Source organism: Mustela nivalis (genome assembly GCF_964662115.1).
Source record: "Mustela nivalis genome assembly, chromosome: 6".
NCBI classification, from domain to species: Eukaryota; Metazoa; Chordata; class Mammalia; order Carnivora; family Mustelidae; genus Mustela; species Mustela nivalis.
Genome location: NC_139025.1, coordinates 143,713,774 through 143,729,670, shown reverse-complemented (window position 1 = coordinate 143,729,670; position 15,897 = coordinate 143,713,774). Strand labels below are relative to the sequence as shown.

Here is a 15,897-nt window from a genome sequence, read left to right as displayed (position 1 = left end):
ATTTAGTACCTTCTCTTTTCTAATATAAACATCAAATGCTGTAAGTTTCCCTCTCTCATATACATACATACACACACACATACACACATACATATTTTATAATTTCTCCTAAGATTTCCTCTTTGACCCAGAGATTATTTAAAAGTGTGTTAATTTCTCAATATATAAGGATTTTTCCTTTCTGTTATGATTTCATTATGATCAGAGAATATAATCTAGATGATTTTAACTCTTTGATATTTGTTGAGATTTACTTTATGGCACAGGTAATGGTCTATCTTGGTGAATGTTCCAAGGGCCCTTAAGAAAAATGTTATGCTCTGCTGTTGTGAAGTGTCCCATAAAAGTCTGTTAGAGTACTGGTGAGGCTGGTTGAGTATTGCTCAGGTTGTCCAGATCCGTACAGATTTTTCTGCCTGCTTGTTCTGCCGATTACGGAGAGAAGAATGTTTAAGTTTCCAGCTACAGTTGTGGATTTTTCTATTTCACCTTTTAGTTCCATCAGTTTTTGGCTTACAAATTTTGAAGGCAGGCTGTTACGTGTGTATACATTAAAGATACTTATTTCTTGGAAAATGGACTGTGTGAAGTCCTTCTTTATTCTTGATAATATTCCTTATTGTGAAGCCCATATTGTCTGAAATTAATATTGCTACACTAGCCTTCTTGTGGTTAACATTTGCATAGTATGTTTTCTCTATCTGCTAACCTCTGCCTTTATATTTAAAGTAGGGTTTCTATAGACTGTGTATAGTATGACCTTCCTTTTTTTAAAATTAATTAATATGTTTATTAAAATAAACATATAATGGGGGTGCCTGGGTGGTTCAGTGGGTTAAAGCCTCTGTCTTCGGCTCAGGTCATGATCTCAGCGACCTGGGATCGAGCCCCGCATCGGCTTCTCTGCTCAGCAGGGAGCCTGCTTCCTCCTCTCTCTCTGCCTGCCTCTTGGCCTACTTGTGATCTCTGTCTGTCAAATAAATAAATAAAATCTTTAAAAATAAAGGAAAGTCAAGGGGAAAACACATTAGAAATCTTCAAAGAGTTAAACTCCATGGGGGAGGGGGGAACTATTTCAGAAATAAACCAAGAGGTACTTACAATTAACATTAAATGAAATAGAAATTCTTGAGTCTAGCCTTAGCTAAGCTAGGAAGTAGAAGGCAAAGTAAGATGGGCAGTACTGGGGGAGTACAAGCATATGGGAAGGTTTAACACAAAAAGAGTATGTATATGGGCATGCAAATAACTCAAATGAAGTTTAAATAAACTATAAATATTTGGAAATACACATATAAGTAAAGCAGCCTAATGTATAACTATTAAGACTGTTATGAATTTTCCACAATTATGTTAAAAAAGATCCTACATTGGTCTTATATAATATTCCATCCAAAGCACAATTAATATGTGGCAGAATTAGGCATTTAACCTACCACTATGTTTTATAACTTGTCTCAGCAATATGTTTCTCATCACCTTAAATTAAGTTATTCAATTATCTCTGCAAATCTCTTGAGGCAGAAGCTCCTTACATTTTAATAGAATGAATGGGCTGAATACATACAAGTGTAAATTTTTCTTAGAAGTGTCTGTGTTCAGAAGTCTCCAGGAACACACGATATCTAAATCAGGGAGGAAATTTTTTTTTTCCAGATACAATGATGATACAATGATGACAACTATGTTTATCACAGATTAAGAGACCAAGACCACTTAATGTGATGATAATCCAAAGGAATACAGTTATTCTTACAACTCTTTGACATATATGCCATGTTTCTGTAATGTTCAGTTCATAGTGTATCTTTGCCGGCACTCGGAGGTTGGGCAGACATATTTAAACATGTGTTTAAACTTGCTAGTCATCTTTGGGATCCTAAAGTAAAAAACAAAACAAAACTAACCCAATTTGGCTACAACTGTGACAAAATGTGGATGTTCTACACGTAGCCACCAAAACAATGCTTTGAAGACAAACTTCTTAATAATCTTTGTAGCTCTAGAAGCAGGCCCACCATTTCTTTGTTATTGCAACCTCTCCAAAAACATTTCATGCTATTATAAAATGTATCATCTGCTAATGATCTAACTTTTGGCAAGAATAGATGATACAGAAATCTTCTCCTTAAGAAACTAGCTTGATGTAAAAACTGTATGAAGGCAATTGCATCTTTAGCAAATAACAGTATCTGAAAGCACTTGAGGAAGCACTCAAGGCCAAGGTATAAAGAACAGAGCAGGGATGTTATTTAAAAATGTTAGGTATTAGTAAAAACCCCCCTTAGAAGAAAATTAAGTCTACGAAGGGACATGTCTGCTCTAGTCATATACCCATTTTTCCCTTATCTGGTATAAGGCCTCATTTGAGGGACAATATTCCCTTTATCTCATATAGGGCAGATGCCTAGAAAGACAAACAGGAGTAATTCACGCACCCACTGGACTGCTTCCAGCTCCATTTGGCACTGTGAGGTCTGAAGTGCTCAACATCCCACCTAAAAATTTTGGAGAGAGAACAGAGAGGGCAGAGAATGAACATGAATTGGTTTTCCTTATCTGAACGAAGTAAACTGCACTCCTTTCCAAAAAAGCAAAAATAAAAACTAGCCCTAGACTGAATCTGGCATAACTGTGTCATATGATATAGTTAAATATACATATAAAAGCTCACCTATCAAGCTCTGGATACAAATGCTTTCCTGTATCAATATCAAAAAGTACAAATTCCTAAGAATGGGGTCAGTGCTAACAGTACTATTAAATTTGGGACTTAAAGAAGAGGAAACACTGTATTACAAAGAATAATGTCATAAATGCTGATTTTTGCTGAATTCATGAACTCTAACTCCAGTCAGGTACATCTACTCTCTTATTTTTGACATGAGTGACTCACACTCGAACTTTAAGTCTTTGCTCATGATACCCTAATTAAATTTTCTGCCTGTCAAAGTATGGTTTCCCGTGAAAAGGAAAGTTATAGATGGCAGATTCTGTATATGGGTCCACTGTACCCAAGAGGATGCCACAGCGCCGCAGTAAATCCTCAAAAATAATCCTTAAAATGGAATCAATTATGTGGCAGTAACTCTCGCACATCATAGAAAATTAAAGGTAGCGAAATAAGAAACTGCTTATGTCAGCAATTCTTTTTCTTAAAGAACCAGCAGAAGAGAGACCACTACACACCTGTACTGCCAGTACTCGGCGGTCTCTGAGGGACTCCAGGGGATACATTTCTGTGCAGCGTGGCTTGAGGTGGAGGCAGCATGCTTGAATCTGCTAATGTTGAGCTGGTGGCCAAAGATGGCGACACAAGTGAACTCCCTGGGTTAGTGTAGGACAAAGCATTAGGGCTGGTCACAGGGACTGTGACAGACATTGAGAAGTTTTGAGGTGGCAAACCAGGCTGTAAATAAAGAACAAGGAAGAGAAAACTGTTAGTTTCATTTTCATCTATATTAAATAAATAACTTACGAATTTTAATTTGGATAAGGTAACTCCACAGTTATTAAAAGTTGAGGACAGGGATAGTTTCTTACTAATCAACTGGTAGATTTAAGTTGCTTTCTTCAGAATTACATTTGAACATGAGTATGTCTGACATAAACTTTTCAATTTCCGTTTTATATATGAATACATATACACTATTATAAAGTGTGTATATATATATATATATATATATATATATATATATATATATATATATTAAAACAGTCCTAGAAATGAAAATTAGATGTCAGAACCTGATATTAAAGTAGTGTTGTCAGATTTAGACATTACAAAATATATTGTTACCAAGTAAGCATAAAATTTGCACTTTAATAATCCAAACCAGTTTAGTAACATTACATTTCTATTGAGAGATTACAAATTTAACAAAAGGAGAAAATATGTACACAAATTATAAATTTAATACACCAAATGTGGGACATTATAAATCAGCCCTGGTTTAACTGACTGACATTCTTAATTGACAAAACTTAAAAAAAAAAAATCAAGTCATATATACAACACAATGCAATCTGAGTGTGATGAAATGCAAAGAAACCATCTAAACAATATAATTAACCGCTGAAAACCTATCTTTAAATTGTATGAAGATTAAGTTATAATTATAAATGCTATCTTACTTCCCTCCTAAGTATTCCACACCCCCTTAAAACAGTATTTGTCATTTCTTCTTGTATTTCCTTCATAGACCATATATAATATACTTGTTAACCATGAATATAACAGTTCTCTTTATAAAATCTCCATTATAGAGAAAGAAGAAAGCTTTCTTCTCCCCATATTTTAAAAGTGATTGCAAAGAGTGGTAACACTGCTAATTCAAAGTTGGAAGAATATAATTTATGTTCTCTATTCAATAGATTATTTCAGAAAGAAAATTATCATTCATTAACTGACATAAAACAATGGCTACATGACAAAAAATTTTTTTTTCAAAGGTAAAGCAATTTTATTTACACAATATTTTGCAGTTTAACATTTACTACAAAGTCACCAGCATCCATGTGAGGTCAGAAGGGATTTTATTTTATGTTTTTAAAGAATAATAACTGTATTAGCACAAAAATACTTCCTTAAATCTATTTTTCATGAGCTTCTTATAGTAAAGGACTCCTTTGAAGAGATAATCCATGATGTATACTTCAAGGCATAGTTTTTAAGAGAATTAACTCTGACAATAAGATAAATATCAGAATCAGAACCAATTTGTTCCCTGAAGCCTACACTACAGATGCAGCTTTAGAAAATCAGATCCAAAATAGCTTTTTTAAGCAGCTCTTGCCAATGAGCTCCCCGTAAGAACTCTTTGAAGAACTATCAAAGAAGGATAACTCAAAAAACTACTGGTTTTCATGATGGTTAGATGTATGAGCATAGGAAAATTTTAAATCAAGTATTTGATTTGCAACCAGTTTAAAAACTTTGCTTCCTTAAATTAGTATCAAGCCAAGCCTCTCTTCCTCAATACCTACAATAAAAGAAAAGAAAAGTTTGGAGGTATTTTGCCAAATAGTTTTCGGACATTTACAAAGAACCAAAGAGTAAGTTACTACTATTACATCAACTATACAAAATAATTAAAAATAATCCTGAAACATCCAATTTTGTAATAAATATAATCACTTTATATTTTATAGTCTCAAGATCTATTAATGTACATGTAATATTTTTTAAGTCATGAGAGGGAAAGGGAAATCTTATATGAACCCTTTATATTTACGATCATGGAAATTTAAGAGCTAGAAGGGACCTTAAAAATTACGTAAGCCAGCTCATTCACTTTACTGATGAGAAAATTGGCATCTGAGAGGGATTTATGCGCCCTGTCCAAAGGTATAGGAGACAGTAAGTAGAACTTAGATTAGGATGCCTTCTCTTCACTTCCTTGTTTAAGACACTGAACATGTATTATTGTAAGACTCCAACAAATTTATTTTGAAGTTCTGTAAAACAAACAACAACAAAAAAACCCTAACGAAATTTCTTCCCCTTCTACTTATTGGTATCATCACCCACTGCGAAAATAAACAGGATGCGTAGCCAATATCTTCATGCACAAGATAAAAGCAGAAACCATACTTTAGTACTCACTGCGATTTTATGATTCCGCATCATATTATCAAATTCCTCATTATTTTTTTTTATATTTTTCTTCTGTATGTGGAGTTAGCACATAGGAAGTATCAGGGTCTGGGCTGTCACACCCTCTGTGTTCCTTCTTGTTCAGAGCCTATATAATGAAGTTAACAAAAAGGATCAACAAATAAAAAGTAGAGGTAAAGTAAAAGTACTTTCAGGGCCTCGTTTGAAAATAAAATCACTATCTTCATTTAGTTTGCCGAATCTGTCCTCCGAGAGTGGACTGTGCTCAAAGTAATCGTCAGCATCAGGACTCTCACAACCATTCAGGCCTTTCTTTCTTAAAGTCTGAAATACAATTGGAAAATTCACACACAAATGATACTAACTTGCCATGAGTTTTGTAAAATTTATTAAGAGAGCACAGACTGAATGAATTATTACAAGAGCCACTGAAATGGTTTTTAAATGATCACAAATGTACTCTAATCCTCCAAATAAGGTAAACCTTAGGTATAAGCAAAATTAATGCTCCCAGTGCACATTAAGAAAAAAAGGAATGTTAATTTATTTGGATTCTTTCTTCCCAAACTTCCTAGAGAATACTAAATTACTCACGGCTCTGACATTTACAATCTGAATCTGATTACAGCCTGATCAACACATTTGATAGGGCCAATGAGTGTGCAAACTGACACAGAAATGTATCAAAATGATGCTCTGAGAAGCTATCATAGTACCTTTACAAAATGAACATTTCAGCAACTTCATCTACTGAAACTGCTTTCCACCTGAGTTTATCCGAGCCACCAGAAAGAATTAGCATCCTATCTCAGTAACCTCATTCCTAATTTGTTCTTAAATACTATCATTTTCCTACAAAACTTAAAGGCAAAAAACTCAAATACTTATTTACATTTGACAGCTATGACTCTTTTCTATGTAGAGTATACATATTATTAGTGACTTTATTAGTGACACTGAACATCTATTGGTGTAAGATTGCAACAAATTTATTTTGAAGTTCTATAAAACAAAACAAAAAAAACACCCCACTAATGAAAATTTCCCCCTTCTACTTACTTTTAAAGTTTGTAATAATATGTTAAACAGCATGTATCTTTCACCCCCTTGGCTACCTCTTCGTACAGAGCTCCTTCAGGGGTTGACCTAATCCACTGAACTGACTTTCTGGAAAACTTTGTGTTATGAAAGTATCTCCTAGACAATATGTTCACTTTTCCTTCTTATTTTGAGGTAAAAATATAATGAACTATTTGTTTTCTGATTTTTAATTTTTTTCACTAAAATCACCATGAAATGACTTGTTCAATATTTAAAAGAGTAGCTTTACAACCAAGGGCTTGACAATCTGTGGAATACTAATTTATTTCCAGAATGTCTAAATTTTTAAAAACCCCAATGGGTGTTTTTTTAAAGTAGAATTACAGAGTTCAACATTTTAAATAGCTTTGAGGCTGGCTGATTTTCTAATCAACCACTGTGAAGTTTTGGGAAGTTAAAATTTTCCAAGTAAACTAATGAAGTTTATTTAATTGGGAAACAAAGTTTGATCAATAAATTAGTACTATGTTTGCTAATTTATTCTTTAATAATTATTTAAATTAGATTTAAGATGCACTTAATTAATTCATAGTAATCTTGATATCCTTTAAAAAATAATTTACAATTATGAATGCTTATTTTATAAGCACTGAAAGAATGTAAACACACAACAGGTTAAGATAGGAAATTTTTTTCTTAGTTTCCCTGAAGTCAAATTATTTTAAAATCCTTTAGTCAATTTGATTTTTTTCATGCTTACAGAATCATAAAAAATCCTAAGTGCTGATACGTTAACTTCTTCAATTACTTAGCATGCACTAGGAATCCCACATATAGTCTCTGAAACCCCCACCGTAACACAATCACTAAACATAAGCATAGAGCAAACACTACCTGTACTTCCCTAACACTGGCCCCATGGCTCTACATTCTATGGATATAACTAATCACATGAACTTTTATGTGTACTTAGCCATAAAAGGTCCAGTTATTTAGAACTAAGGGATGGAGACATGTATTCTCCCCCGCTCACTGTAGCAAGTTCTGCTTGCCAAAGCTCTGCAAGTTGCTATCAGCAATGAAGACGTTAACATTCAGAATATTGGAACACAATGAACTCTTATAACCTACACAGCCCTAGAAACAAAACAAATATAGTAAGTGCCTACACAGATTTCATCATGAACTTGTTGACTTATTCTAGCCTGAAATCTCCAGATATTTTCCCATCATATTCACGCATCTTAAGACTAGGAAATTCATAGTCATGCTTTCACTAATAGCGACCACCAACTATGTGCCTCTTTGAAGTCCTTTCAAATTACTGAAGAAAAAGAATATGGCCTTTTAAAGTAATTACACAGAAGTTTTATTCTACAACAACAGGGTTAACCCTACTTGCACTCATAAAGAATAGTGTTCTGGTATCTCCAGCTCTGCAAGCCTTCACTTCAGATGGGGTTCCTGTCATTGTGAGGGAATTCAAGAGGCTCTATCAGCTCTGGAGATAACAAGCTCATGTACCTCTACTGGATACCCAACTTGCGTCTTCTTATCACCAGAACACGAAGAGTTGTTGTGAGGACCCAACTACCATAAAAAGACTTTTTCTGTCTTCTTTATCATTACCACATAGCTTAATAGTAAAAGTCTCTCCTGTGTCACAGGTACTAACACATGGAATGCTGTCATCTATTAACAAGCTTAGGTGAGGCATATAAGAAACAGGCTAGCTTCAATTTTTTCACGTGCTTCAGGTCAGCCACAATAAAAACACTTGGTTAATGAAGAAAACAGTGTGAAAGGCTACCATTTTGAGGAATCTGTTGTTGTGTATTCCTTAAGAGTACTAGCACGGTGCACAGTCTATGGCTATTACAGATGATTATTATGGTCCATTCTGAAGTAAATAGTAAATAGTACTTCATAAAAAGTACTTTGCTATTGTACATCAACTGACAGTTTTCAGTGACATTATGGCAAACTCATGGGGAAAGTTCAATTGTGCCAAAATAATTTCAAGTTCAAGTTTCACGGGTATGTATCATGTAAGTTGACTGAAGTTGCTTTTCTTAAATAATTAAGTTATTAATTTAAGCTAACTTGATACAACCTGTTAGGTGTTCTTTTGTACCAGTGTTCTAAACATGTCTAATGATTCCAACTGCAAAGATTACTTAAATGAAATCCTAAAATGAATGCCCATATAATTTTCATCAGTGCGTTTCTATAAAAGAAATTTTATTTTTGGAGGGTTAGCTAAACACCTTTAAAAAACAAACATTTCTACTCCTCACAATAGATGTAAACAATATTATGATTTTAATGGCACTTCTTCTTATATTTTGGGCCAATTCGGTCAGGTACTTTCTGCATACTTGAACATACATTATAAAATGCAGATTTTAAATAATCAACGTCCTTAGCTAATATTTACCTTAAGTATTAGTTATCTAAGGACAGATTCTGAAAGCTTTTTAAATGGATCAAAAAAAAAAAAAAACCCCTCCTAAGTGTCTTTATGGAAAACTATGTATTGTTTAGGGCACATCCTTCCATGTCATCCGATTCTTTGGGGTTTGTGCCTTGAGCTATTTAACAACTCTGTAGAGATAGAAGTTAATTTGTTGAAACTGGTAATAATGGAAATTAATGTTTGTAGACATGCAAATAAATTCTGTCTGATGGTGGTTCAATTGACTTCTGTCACTACTGTGGAAGAGGTCAGGTCTTTTATTTCTTTGCACCTATGAAGAAAATTTATTTTGCCTTCTTGATGGGCTTATGTATTTGTCTAATCTTAGGATTTATCTATTAACCACTTGTAATTTTTTCCAGTTTCCTCAGTCACTAATGAGTTAAAATCTTTTTTTTTTTTTTAAAGAGTGTGTGTGAGTGGGAAAGAGGAGCAGAGGGACAGAATTCTCAAGTGGTCTCTGCACTAAATGCGGAGGCCAATGCAGGGTGATCGCAGGACCCCCACGATCTCGATGTGAACCCAAACCAAGAGCTGGATGCTTAACGGACTGAGCACTCAGGTGCCCACGAGTTAAAGTCTTTGATTCATGTTCATTTTAGATTTGAGAGTCATGATTTTACTTTTGAAGAGTACTGTTTAACAGTAGTATAAAGCTACCCTTGACTTATGTTTCACAGTAAATGTAAACTCAAGGGAGCTTCCCAGTAATTCTTGTTAGGATTTAGTATGTACTAAGCATTGGTTTTTAAAAGAAAAAACTAATGTGCTGCTAAATTTTTTGAAAATATTTAGTTAACTGATTAGTGATTTGTGTTAATTTATTATAGTATCAAAAATTAAGGAGAGATGATCAGAGAAGGCTTGTAACCTTTCAGTATTCTTCTTCAAGAAATAAAAGAGTAATCCTTAATTCTTGTGGTAATTCATAAATTAAATGCTATTCCTATCACAGTATTAAGAGTACAACAGTCTACAACAACAAACCCACAATCTTCTGAGGCAGGGTTCCTCTCCATCTGAAGCAAGTGAGTTCTAAGGTGAAATTTGAGCTGCTAGAAGACTGGGTGGTGTTTTACATATATGAATTTCCAAGGGAGGGCACCTGGGTGGCTCAGTTGCTTAAGCGTCTGCCTTCGGCTCAAGTCATGATCCCAGTGTCCTGGGTCAAGCCCTGCATTGGGCTCCTTGTTCAGCAGAAAGCCTGCTTCTCCCCCTCTCGCTCTACCTGAGGCTTCCCCTGCTTGTGCTCTCTCAAATAAACAAATAAAATCTTAAAACAAAAAAAACAAAAAACAAAAAACAAAACTTCCAAGGGACAAGGGATCCCTGTATCACATCCACAGTTTCTGAGCTGGAAATGCCCAAATTAAACTTAAAAGAGGTGGGTCGTTTTTTTTTTTTTTTTGTATTAATTAAATGAGTTTTAACTAAATGAAGAGGAACTTAAAAACTTCTATTGATTAAAGACCCTACCAATAGGAAGGCTCTGAAATTTAAAACATTTCCATCAATTTATGGAAAAAACAATGAAAATTACATCCTGGCTAGAACTTTCATTCAGGTTTATCTACCTTTGTTCTTTGACAAAGCTATATTACAACTCTGTAGGGATGGATGTTAATTAACTTGCAGAAAATGAATAATAACTGCAAATAACTCCTGTTCATAGAAATTGTTTCCTGTGGGATGTCACTGATTATCACCTTGTGGATACTGACCCATTTTCTTGCATTTGTAAATTCACTTCAGCATTCTTTAACCACTATTACATGGTGTTTTGAGTTCTTTGAACTGGCTGTAACATCTTACTGGTGTACTCATTCGTTAAATAAAATCTTTGATGCCTGTTCATTCTATAGTTGTAAGAGTAATGATTATGCTTTCTTTCACACCTAACCTAACATTTGGAAGACCTATAGTCTCAACTGCCTGTTGCACATTTTCATTTGGATATCTGGCTACTCTATTTCAATGGAACTCACTACCTCTCATTAAACAGATCCCCTCTTCAGACTTACCCTTCTCCAGTCAACACAGAAAGCAATCTTGCGGTGTATGCTTTGTTTTCTCCCCCACAATTCACAGGGAACACCAAGTTTTATAGATTATAGTTATTTCCACTGCCACCATATTCAACACAGGCCTGTGCTGCTTTATATCTAGATGCTTAGAATATACCCTTGTATTTTTTCTACTCTCTTTTCTAATCTGTCCCATAACTTGTTAGAGATTCGGGTCTCCTCAAAACCACTTTGTATTTATCACACCTGTTTTAAATCTTTGATGCTTCTCTAGAATCTAAAGCAGCAGTCTCTAAGACTTAGATTAGCTACCCCATCCAGACACATATTTTATGCACAGCCCCCAAAATATGCATACATTTTGCAATTTATATGCATAAATTAATCCTTTTAATATTAATAAGCACATTTTAGAGTAGAATTTCTAATATTTTCTTCCTAAACTGCAAGGCTGTTTTACATATCTTACATCCCTCTTTGGAAATAACAGATACAGAATACAGAACCAAAATTCCTTAGCCTAACTGCAAGTCACCAACAGCCTAGCTCCTACTTACCGGCTCACTTGTTTAAAACCCTGCCCTCTTTTCTGTAGGACTATTTTATAGCTCACTATGGCCTGTGGCCTTGTTTGAACCCCATCTTCCATGAAACTTTTCCCCTACTACTTCCCTACAATAAAATACTAAGAGCACTTATTCAATAGAACATTCATTTATTTATACGACCTTGTATTTACCTATCTAATGTACCCTCAACTAATACGTGAACTTTCAAGTCAAAGACTGAAGTCTAGACTGCTTTACATTTTTCTGAATCTAGACAAACAAGGTGGTAGACAAGCATAAAATATTTATTTATTAATACTTGCAAGATAAAAAAAAAGGCAAAGAACGAGATCAGGATGCTATGACAAGTTCCTTTAGAAGTCTTCTAAAACATAAAGTTATGAATTTGTAAAAATACATAATAAGGCAATCTAAAAATATTAGTTTGTACCAGATATATCCACAGAAATTGTTGTATTTGGCTACTTTTGAACTATGAGAAAAAATATAATTTCATAGGTATAATTTCTTAAATTCATACATGTATTTAACTTTTATATTCTGAAAGCTGCTGGGAGATGCCCCAGTGGGCTTTTGGATAATAAAGAATAGAACTGGTAGTGCAAGAGAACATCTCTTACACTGTGTGTGTATAGTCTTTACCAAACAAAGGTTTTGATTCTGGATCTTATTTTGAGCCCAGCAGGTTGGAATACAAACTTGGTAACCTGAAAAACAAAAGTCATACTTTTCTAGAGTAGAAAAATTCATACCATCTATAGAGAACCAACCCAGTTTTTTAAAAAATCTTATTAGTACTAAGATAGAGGTCCCACAGCTCACCAACCCTTTTCTCCCACTGAGACAAAAGACAGTAAGATAAATAAAGCTTTTTTTAAATTTGGAAATTATACTCTGATTATAAAAATGGTTAACTGGAAAAGTACCCAGAACATCAATTATTTTTACATAAAGCCTTTGCCAGAGTCATCCAGCAAACCAGGGTTGGTGGCAGAGATGACACACCATGCAGACCTTGAGATGGAGCTCCTGGTGTCAAGCCTTTAGAACACCCGGTATTCCTTCCTGCCTTGGGTGCCACATGACTGTATTCTCTCAATAAATTCTCCTTTAGGGGTATATGGGTGGTGCAGTTAATTAAACATCTGCCTTTGACTCAGGTAATGGTCTCCAGGTCCTAGGATCGAGCCCTGAAGCAGGATCTCTGCTCAACAGGGAGCCTTCTTCGCCCTCTCCTTCAGCCCCTCTTCCCTGCTTGTGCTCTCTCTTTCAAATAAATACAATCTTTTTTAAAAAAATGATAAATTCTTCTTTAGCTTGAGTTACTTTAAATGGATTTCTAGTTCTTAGAATCAAAGAACCTTGATGAAAAAAACTATCATAATCCTTTAGGTCATATATTAGTGGTCTCTTATCTAAGTCCTATAATTCCCAAAACAAGTCTGGCTAGTGCCCCCACTACTCTGAGCTCAGAAAGGATCCCAAACCTGGAAGTAAGATGCCTGAGCAGTGCTTACTGTTTCTAGCCAAAGATAATTGATTCAAATAATGGTACATATACCAACAAAGATCCTTAAAGTGCTGTATTGTTCTACTTACAAAGCATCACCGACCATATCTCTCAAGTTCAAGGAAGCAGATACAGAATTCTCGGTATATAGCACCGCTTGGCAGGTCCTATAATTCATTTTCTAGCCTATATTATTAAATCTGCTAGTGACAGTGGAGATGGAAAGGATAAGGAAATGGTGGAAAGGAGACAGGGAAAAGAAACTCAAGACAAAAACAATGCTGTTTACTTTTTTCCCTAAGTATATCCAAGTTTTCTTTTATACAATAAATTTAAAAAAGCAAACATATTTCAAAATGGGTTGTATACAAAAGGTGGTCAATTTTAAACAGCTTTTTTTTTTTTTAGCTTACATGCTCTTATCCCCAAAAAACAATGTATTTAAAATTTTAGATACACTTATTCTCCATGGAAATTACATATATGCATGTGTATATATAGAGATATTATATAAATACATATACATAAAATCATGTTACCATAATATTTTGCTTTTTAATAAAGAAATCTAGTACTCATGATATTTTTCACTGTAAATAAGTTTAAATATTTAAACTCTAGGAAGTCTGAAATAAGAACTGATAAAAATCCCGACCGGCGGGGTGAGGGATGCCTGGGTGGCTCAGTCAGTTAAGCGGCTGCCGTCAGCTCAGGTCATCATCCCAGCATTCTGGGATCGAGTCCCAGATCGAGGCTCCTTGCTCAGTAAAGAGCCTGCTTCTCCCTCTGCCTGCCACTCTGTCAGCCTGTGCTCACTCGCTCCCTCGCTCTCTGACAAGTAAATAAATAAAATTAAAAAAAAAAAATCCCAGGGAGGAGTCAAGATGGTGGAGAAGTAGCAGGCTGAGACTACTTCAGCTAGCAGGAGATCAGCTAGATAGCTTATCTAAAGATTGCAAACACCTGCAAATCCATCAGCAGATCAAAGAGAAGAACAGCAATTCTGGAAACAGAAAAACAACCACTTTCTGAAAGGTAGGACTGGTGGAGATGTGAATCCAAAGCGATGGGAAGATAGACCACGGGGGGGGGGGGGAGGGGCCAGCTCCCGGAAAGCGGCGGAGCAACAGAGCACAAAATCAGGACTTTTAAAAGTCTGTTCCGCTGAGGGACATCGCTCCAGAGGCTAAACCGGGGTGAAGCCCACGTGGGGTCAGCGTGGCCTCAGGTCCCGCAGGGTCACAGAAGGATCGGGGGTGTCTGAGTGTCACAGAGCTTGCGGGTATTGGAACGGGAAAACCAGCTACAGAGACAGAGCGGACAGTAAGCTCACAGCTCGGTGTTACCTTGAACCAGCCACAGGCACGGTGAGCTCGGAGCACGGCTGGAGGTCAGGAAGATGGGAGTAACTGGGCACTGTTCTCTGAGGGCACACTGAGGAGTGGGGCCCCGGGCTCTCAGCTCCTCTGGGCCGGAGACCAGGAGGCCGCCATTTGTATTCCCGTCCTCCGGAACTCTACGGAAAGCGCCCAGGGAACAAAAGCTCCTGAAAGCAAACCCAAGCGGATTACTCAGCCTGGCCCCTGGTAAGGGCGGTGCAATTCCGCCTGGAGCAAAGACACTTGAGAATCACTACACCAGGCCCTTCCCTCAGAAGATCAACAAGAAATCCAGCCAAGACCAAGTTCACCTACCAAGGAGTGCGGTTTCAATACCAAAGAGAGTAGCAGAATTCCAGAGGAGGAGAAAGCAAAGCTCGGAACTCATGGCATTATCCCTGTGATTTTTTTAAATCTTGCAGTTAATTTTTTTTTTTTCTCGCCTTCTGGTAAAATTTTTTTTTAACTTTTACCCTTTTTTTTAACGTTTTTAAACTAGTTTATCTAATATATATATATTTTCTTTTTTATATTTTTCTTTATTTGTTTTCTTTTCTAAAATTTTTTTCTTCTTTTTTCTTTTTTTTTCTTTCTTCCTTTTTGAACCTCTTTTTATCCCCTTTCTCCCCCTTCACGATTTAGGATCTCTTCTCATTTGGTTAAAGCATATTTTCCTGGGGTTGTTGCCACCCTTTTAGTATTTTACTTGCTCCTTCATATACTCTTATCTGGACAAAAATGACAAGGCGGAAAAATTCACCACAAAAAAAAGAGCCAAGAGGCAGTACCGAAGGCTAGGGACCTAATCAATACAGACATTGGTAATATGTCAGATCTAGAGTTCAGAATGACAATTCTCAAGGTTCTAGCTGGGCTCGAAAAAGGAATGGAAGATATTAGAGAAACCCTCTCGAGAGATATAAAAGCCCTTTCTGGAGAAATAAAAGAACTAAAATCTAACCAAGTTGAAATCAAAAAAGCTATTAATGATGTGCAATAAAAAACAGAGGCTCTCACTGCTAGGATAAATGAGGCAGAAGAAAGAATTAGTGATATAGAAGACCAAATGACAGAGAATAAAGACGCTGAGCAAAAGAGGGACAAACAGCTACTGGAACACGAGGGGAGAATTCGAGAGATAAGTGACACCATAAGACGAAACAACATTAGAATAATTGGAATTTCAGAAGAAGAAGAAAGAGAGAGGGGAGCAGAAAGTATACTGGAGAGAATTATTGGGGAGAATTTCCCCAATATGGCAAAGGGAACGAGCATCAAAAT

The 15,897-nt window shown here is 35.7% G+C and overlaps 1 protein-coding gene and 1 long non-coding RNA gene across 2 annotated transcripts in view; both read right to left on the bottom strand.

Moving 5' to 3' along the window:
* The window catches only part of LOC309867667, a 720,752-nt gene that overhangs the window by 496,897 nt on the left and 207,958 nt on the right, over positions 1-15,897 (bottom strand). The gene's annotated exons all lie outside the window — the stretch shown is intronic.
* The window catches only part of LOC309867664 (myocyte-specific enhancer factor 2A-like), a gene marked incomplete at its 5' end in the record, with an annotated part of 120,802 nt that overhangs the window by 12,892 nt on the left and 92,013 nt on the right, over positions 1-15,897 (bottom strand). Inside the window, 3 exon segments of the mRNA XM_082736713.1 lie at positions 2,439-2,498; positions 3,190-3,409; positions 5,810-5,941. Coding sequence (XP_082592839.1) covers positions 2,439-2,498; positions 3,190-3,409; positions 5,810-5,941 — 412 coding nt within the window.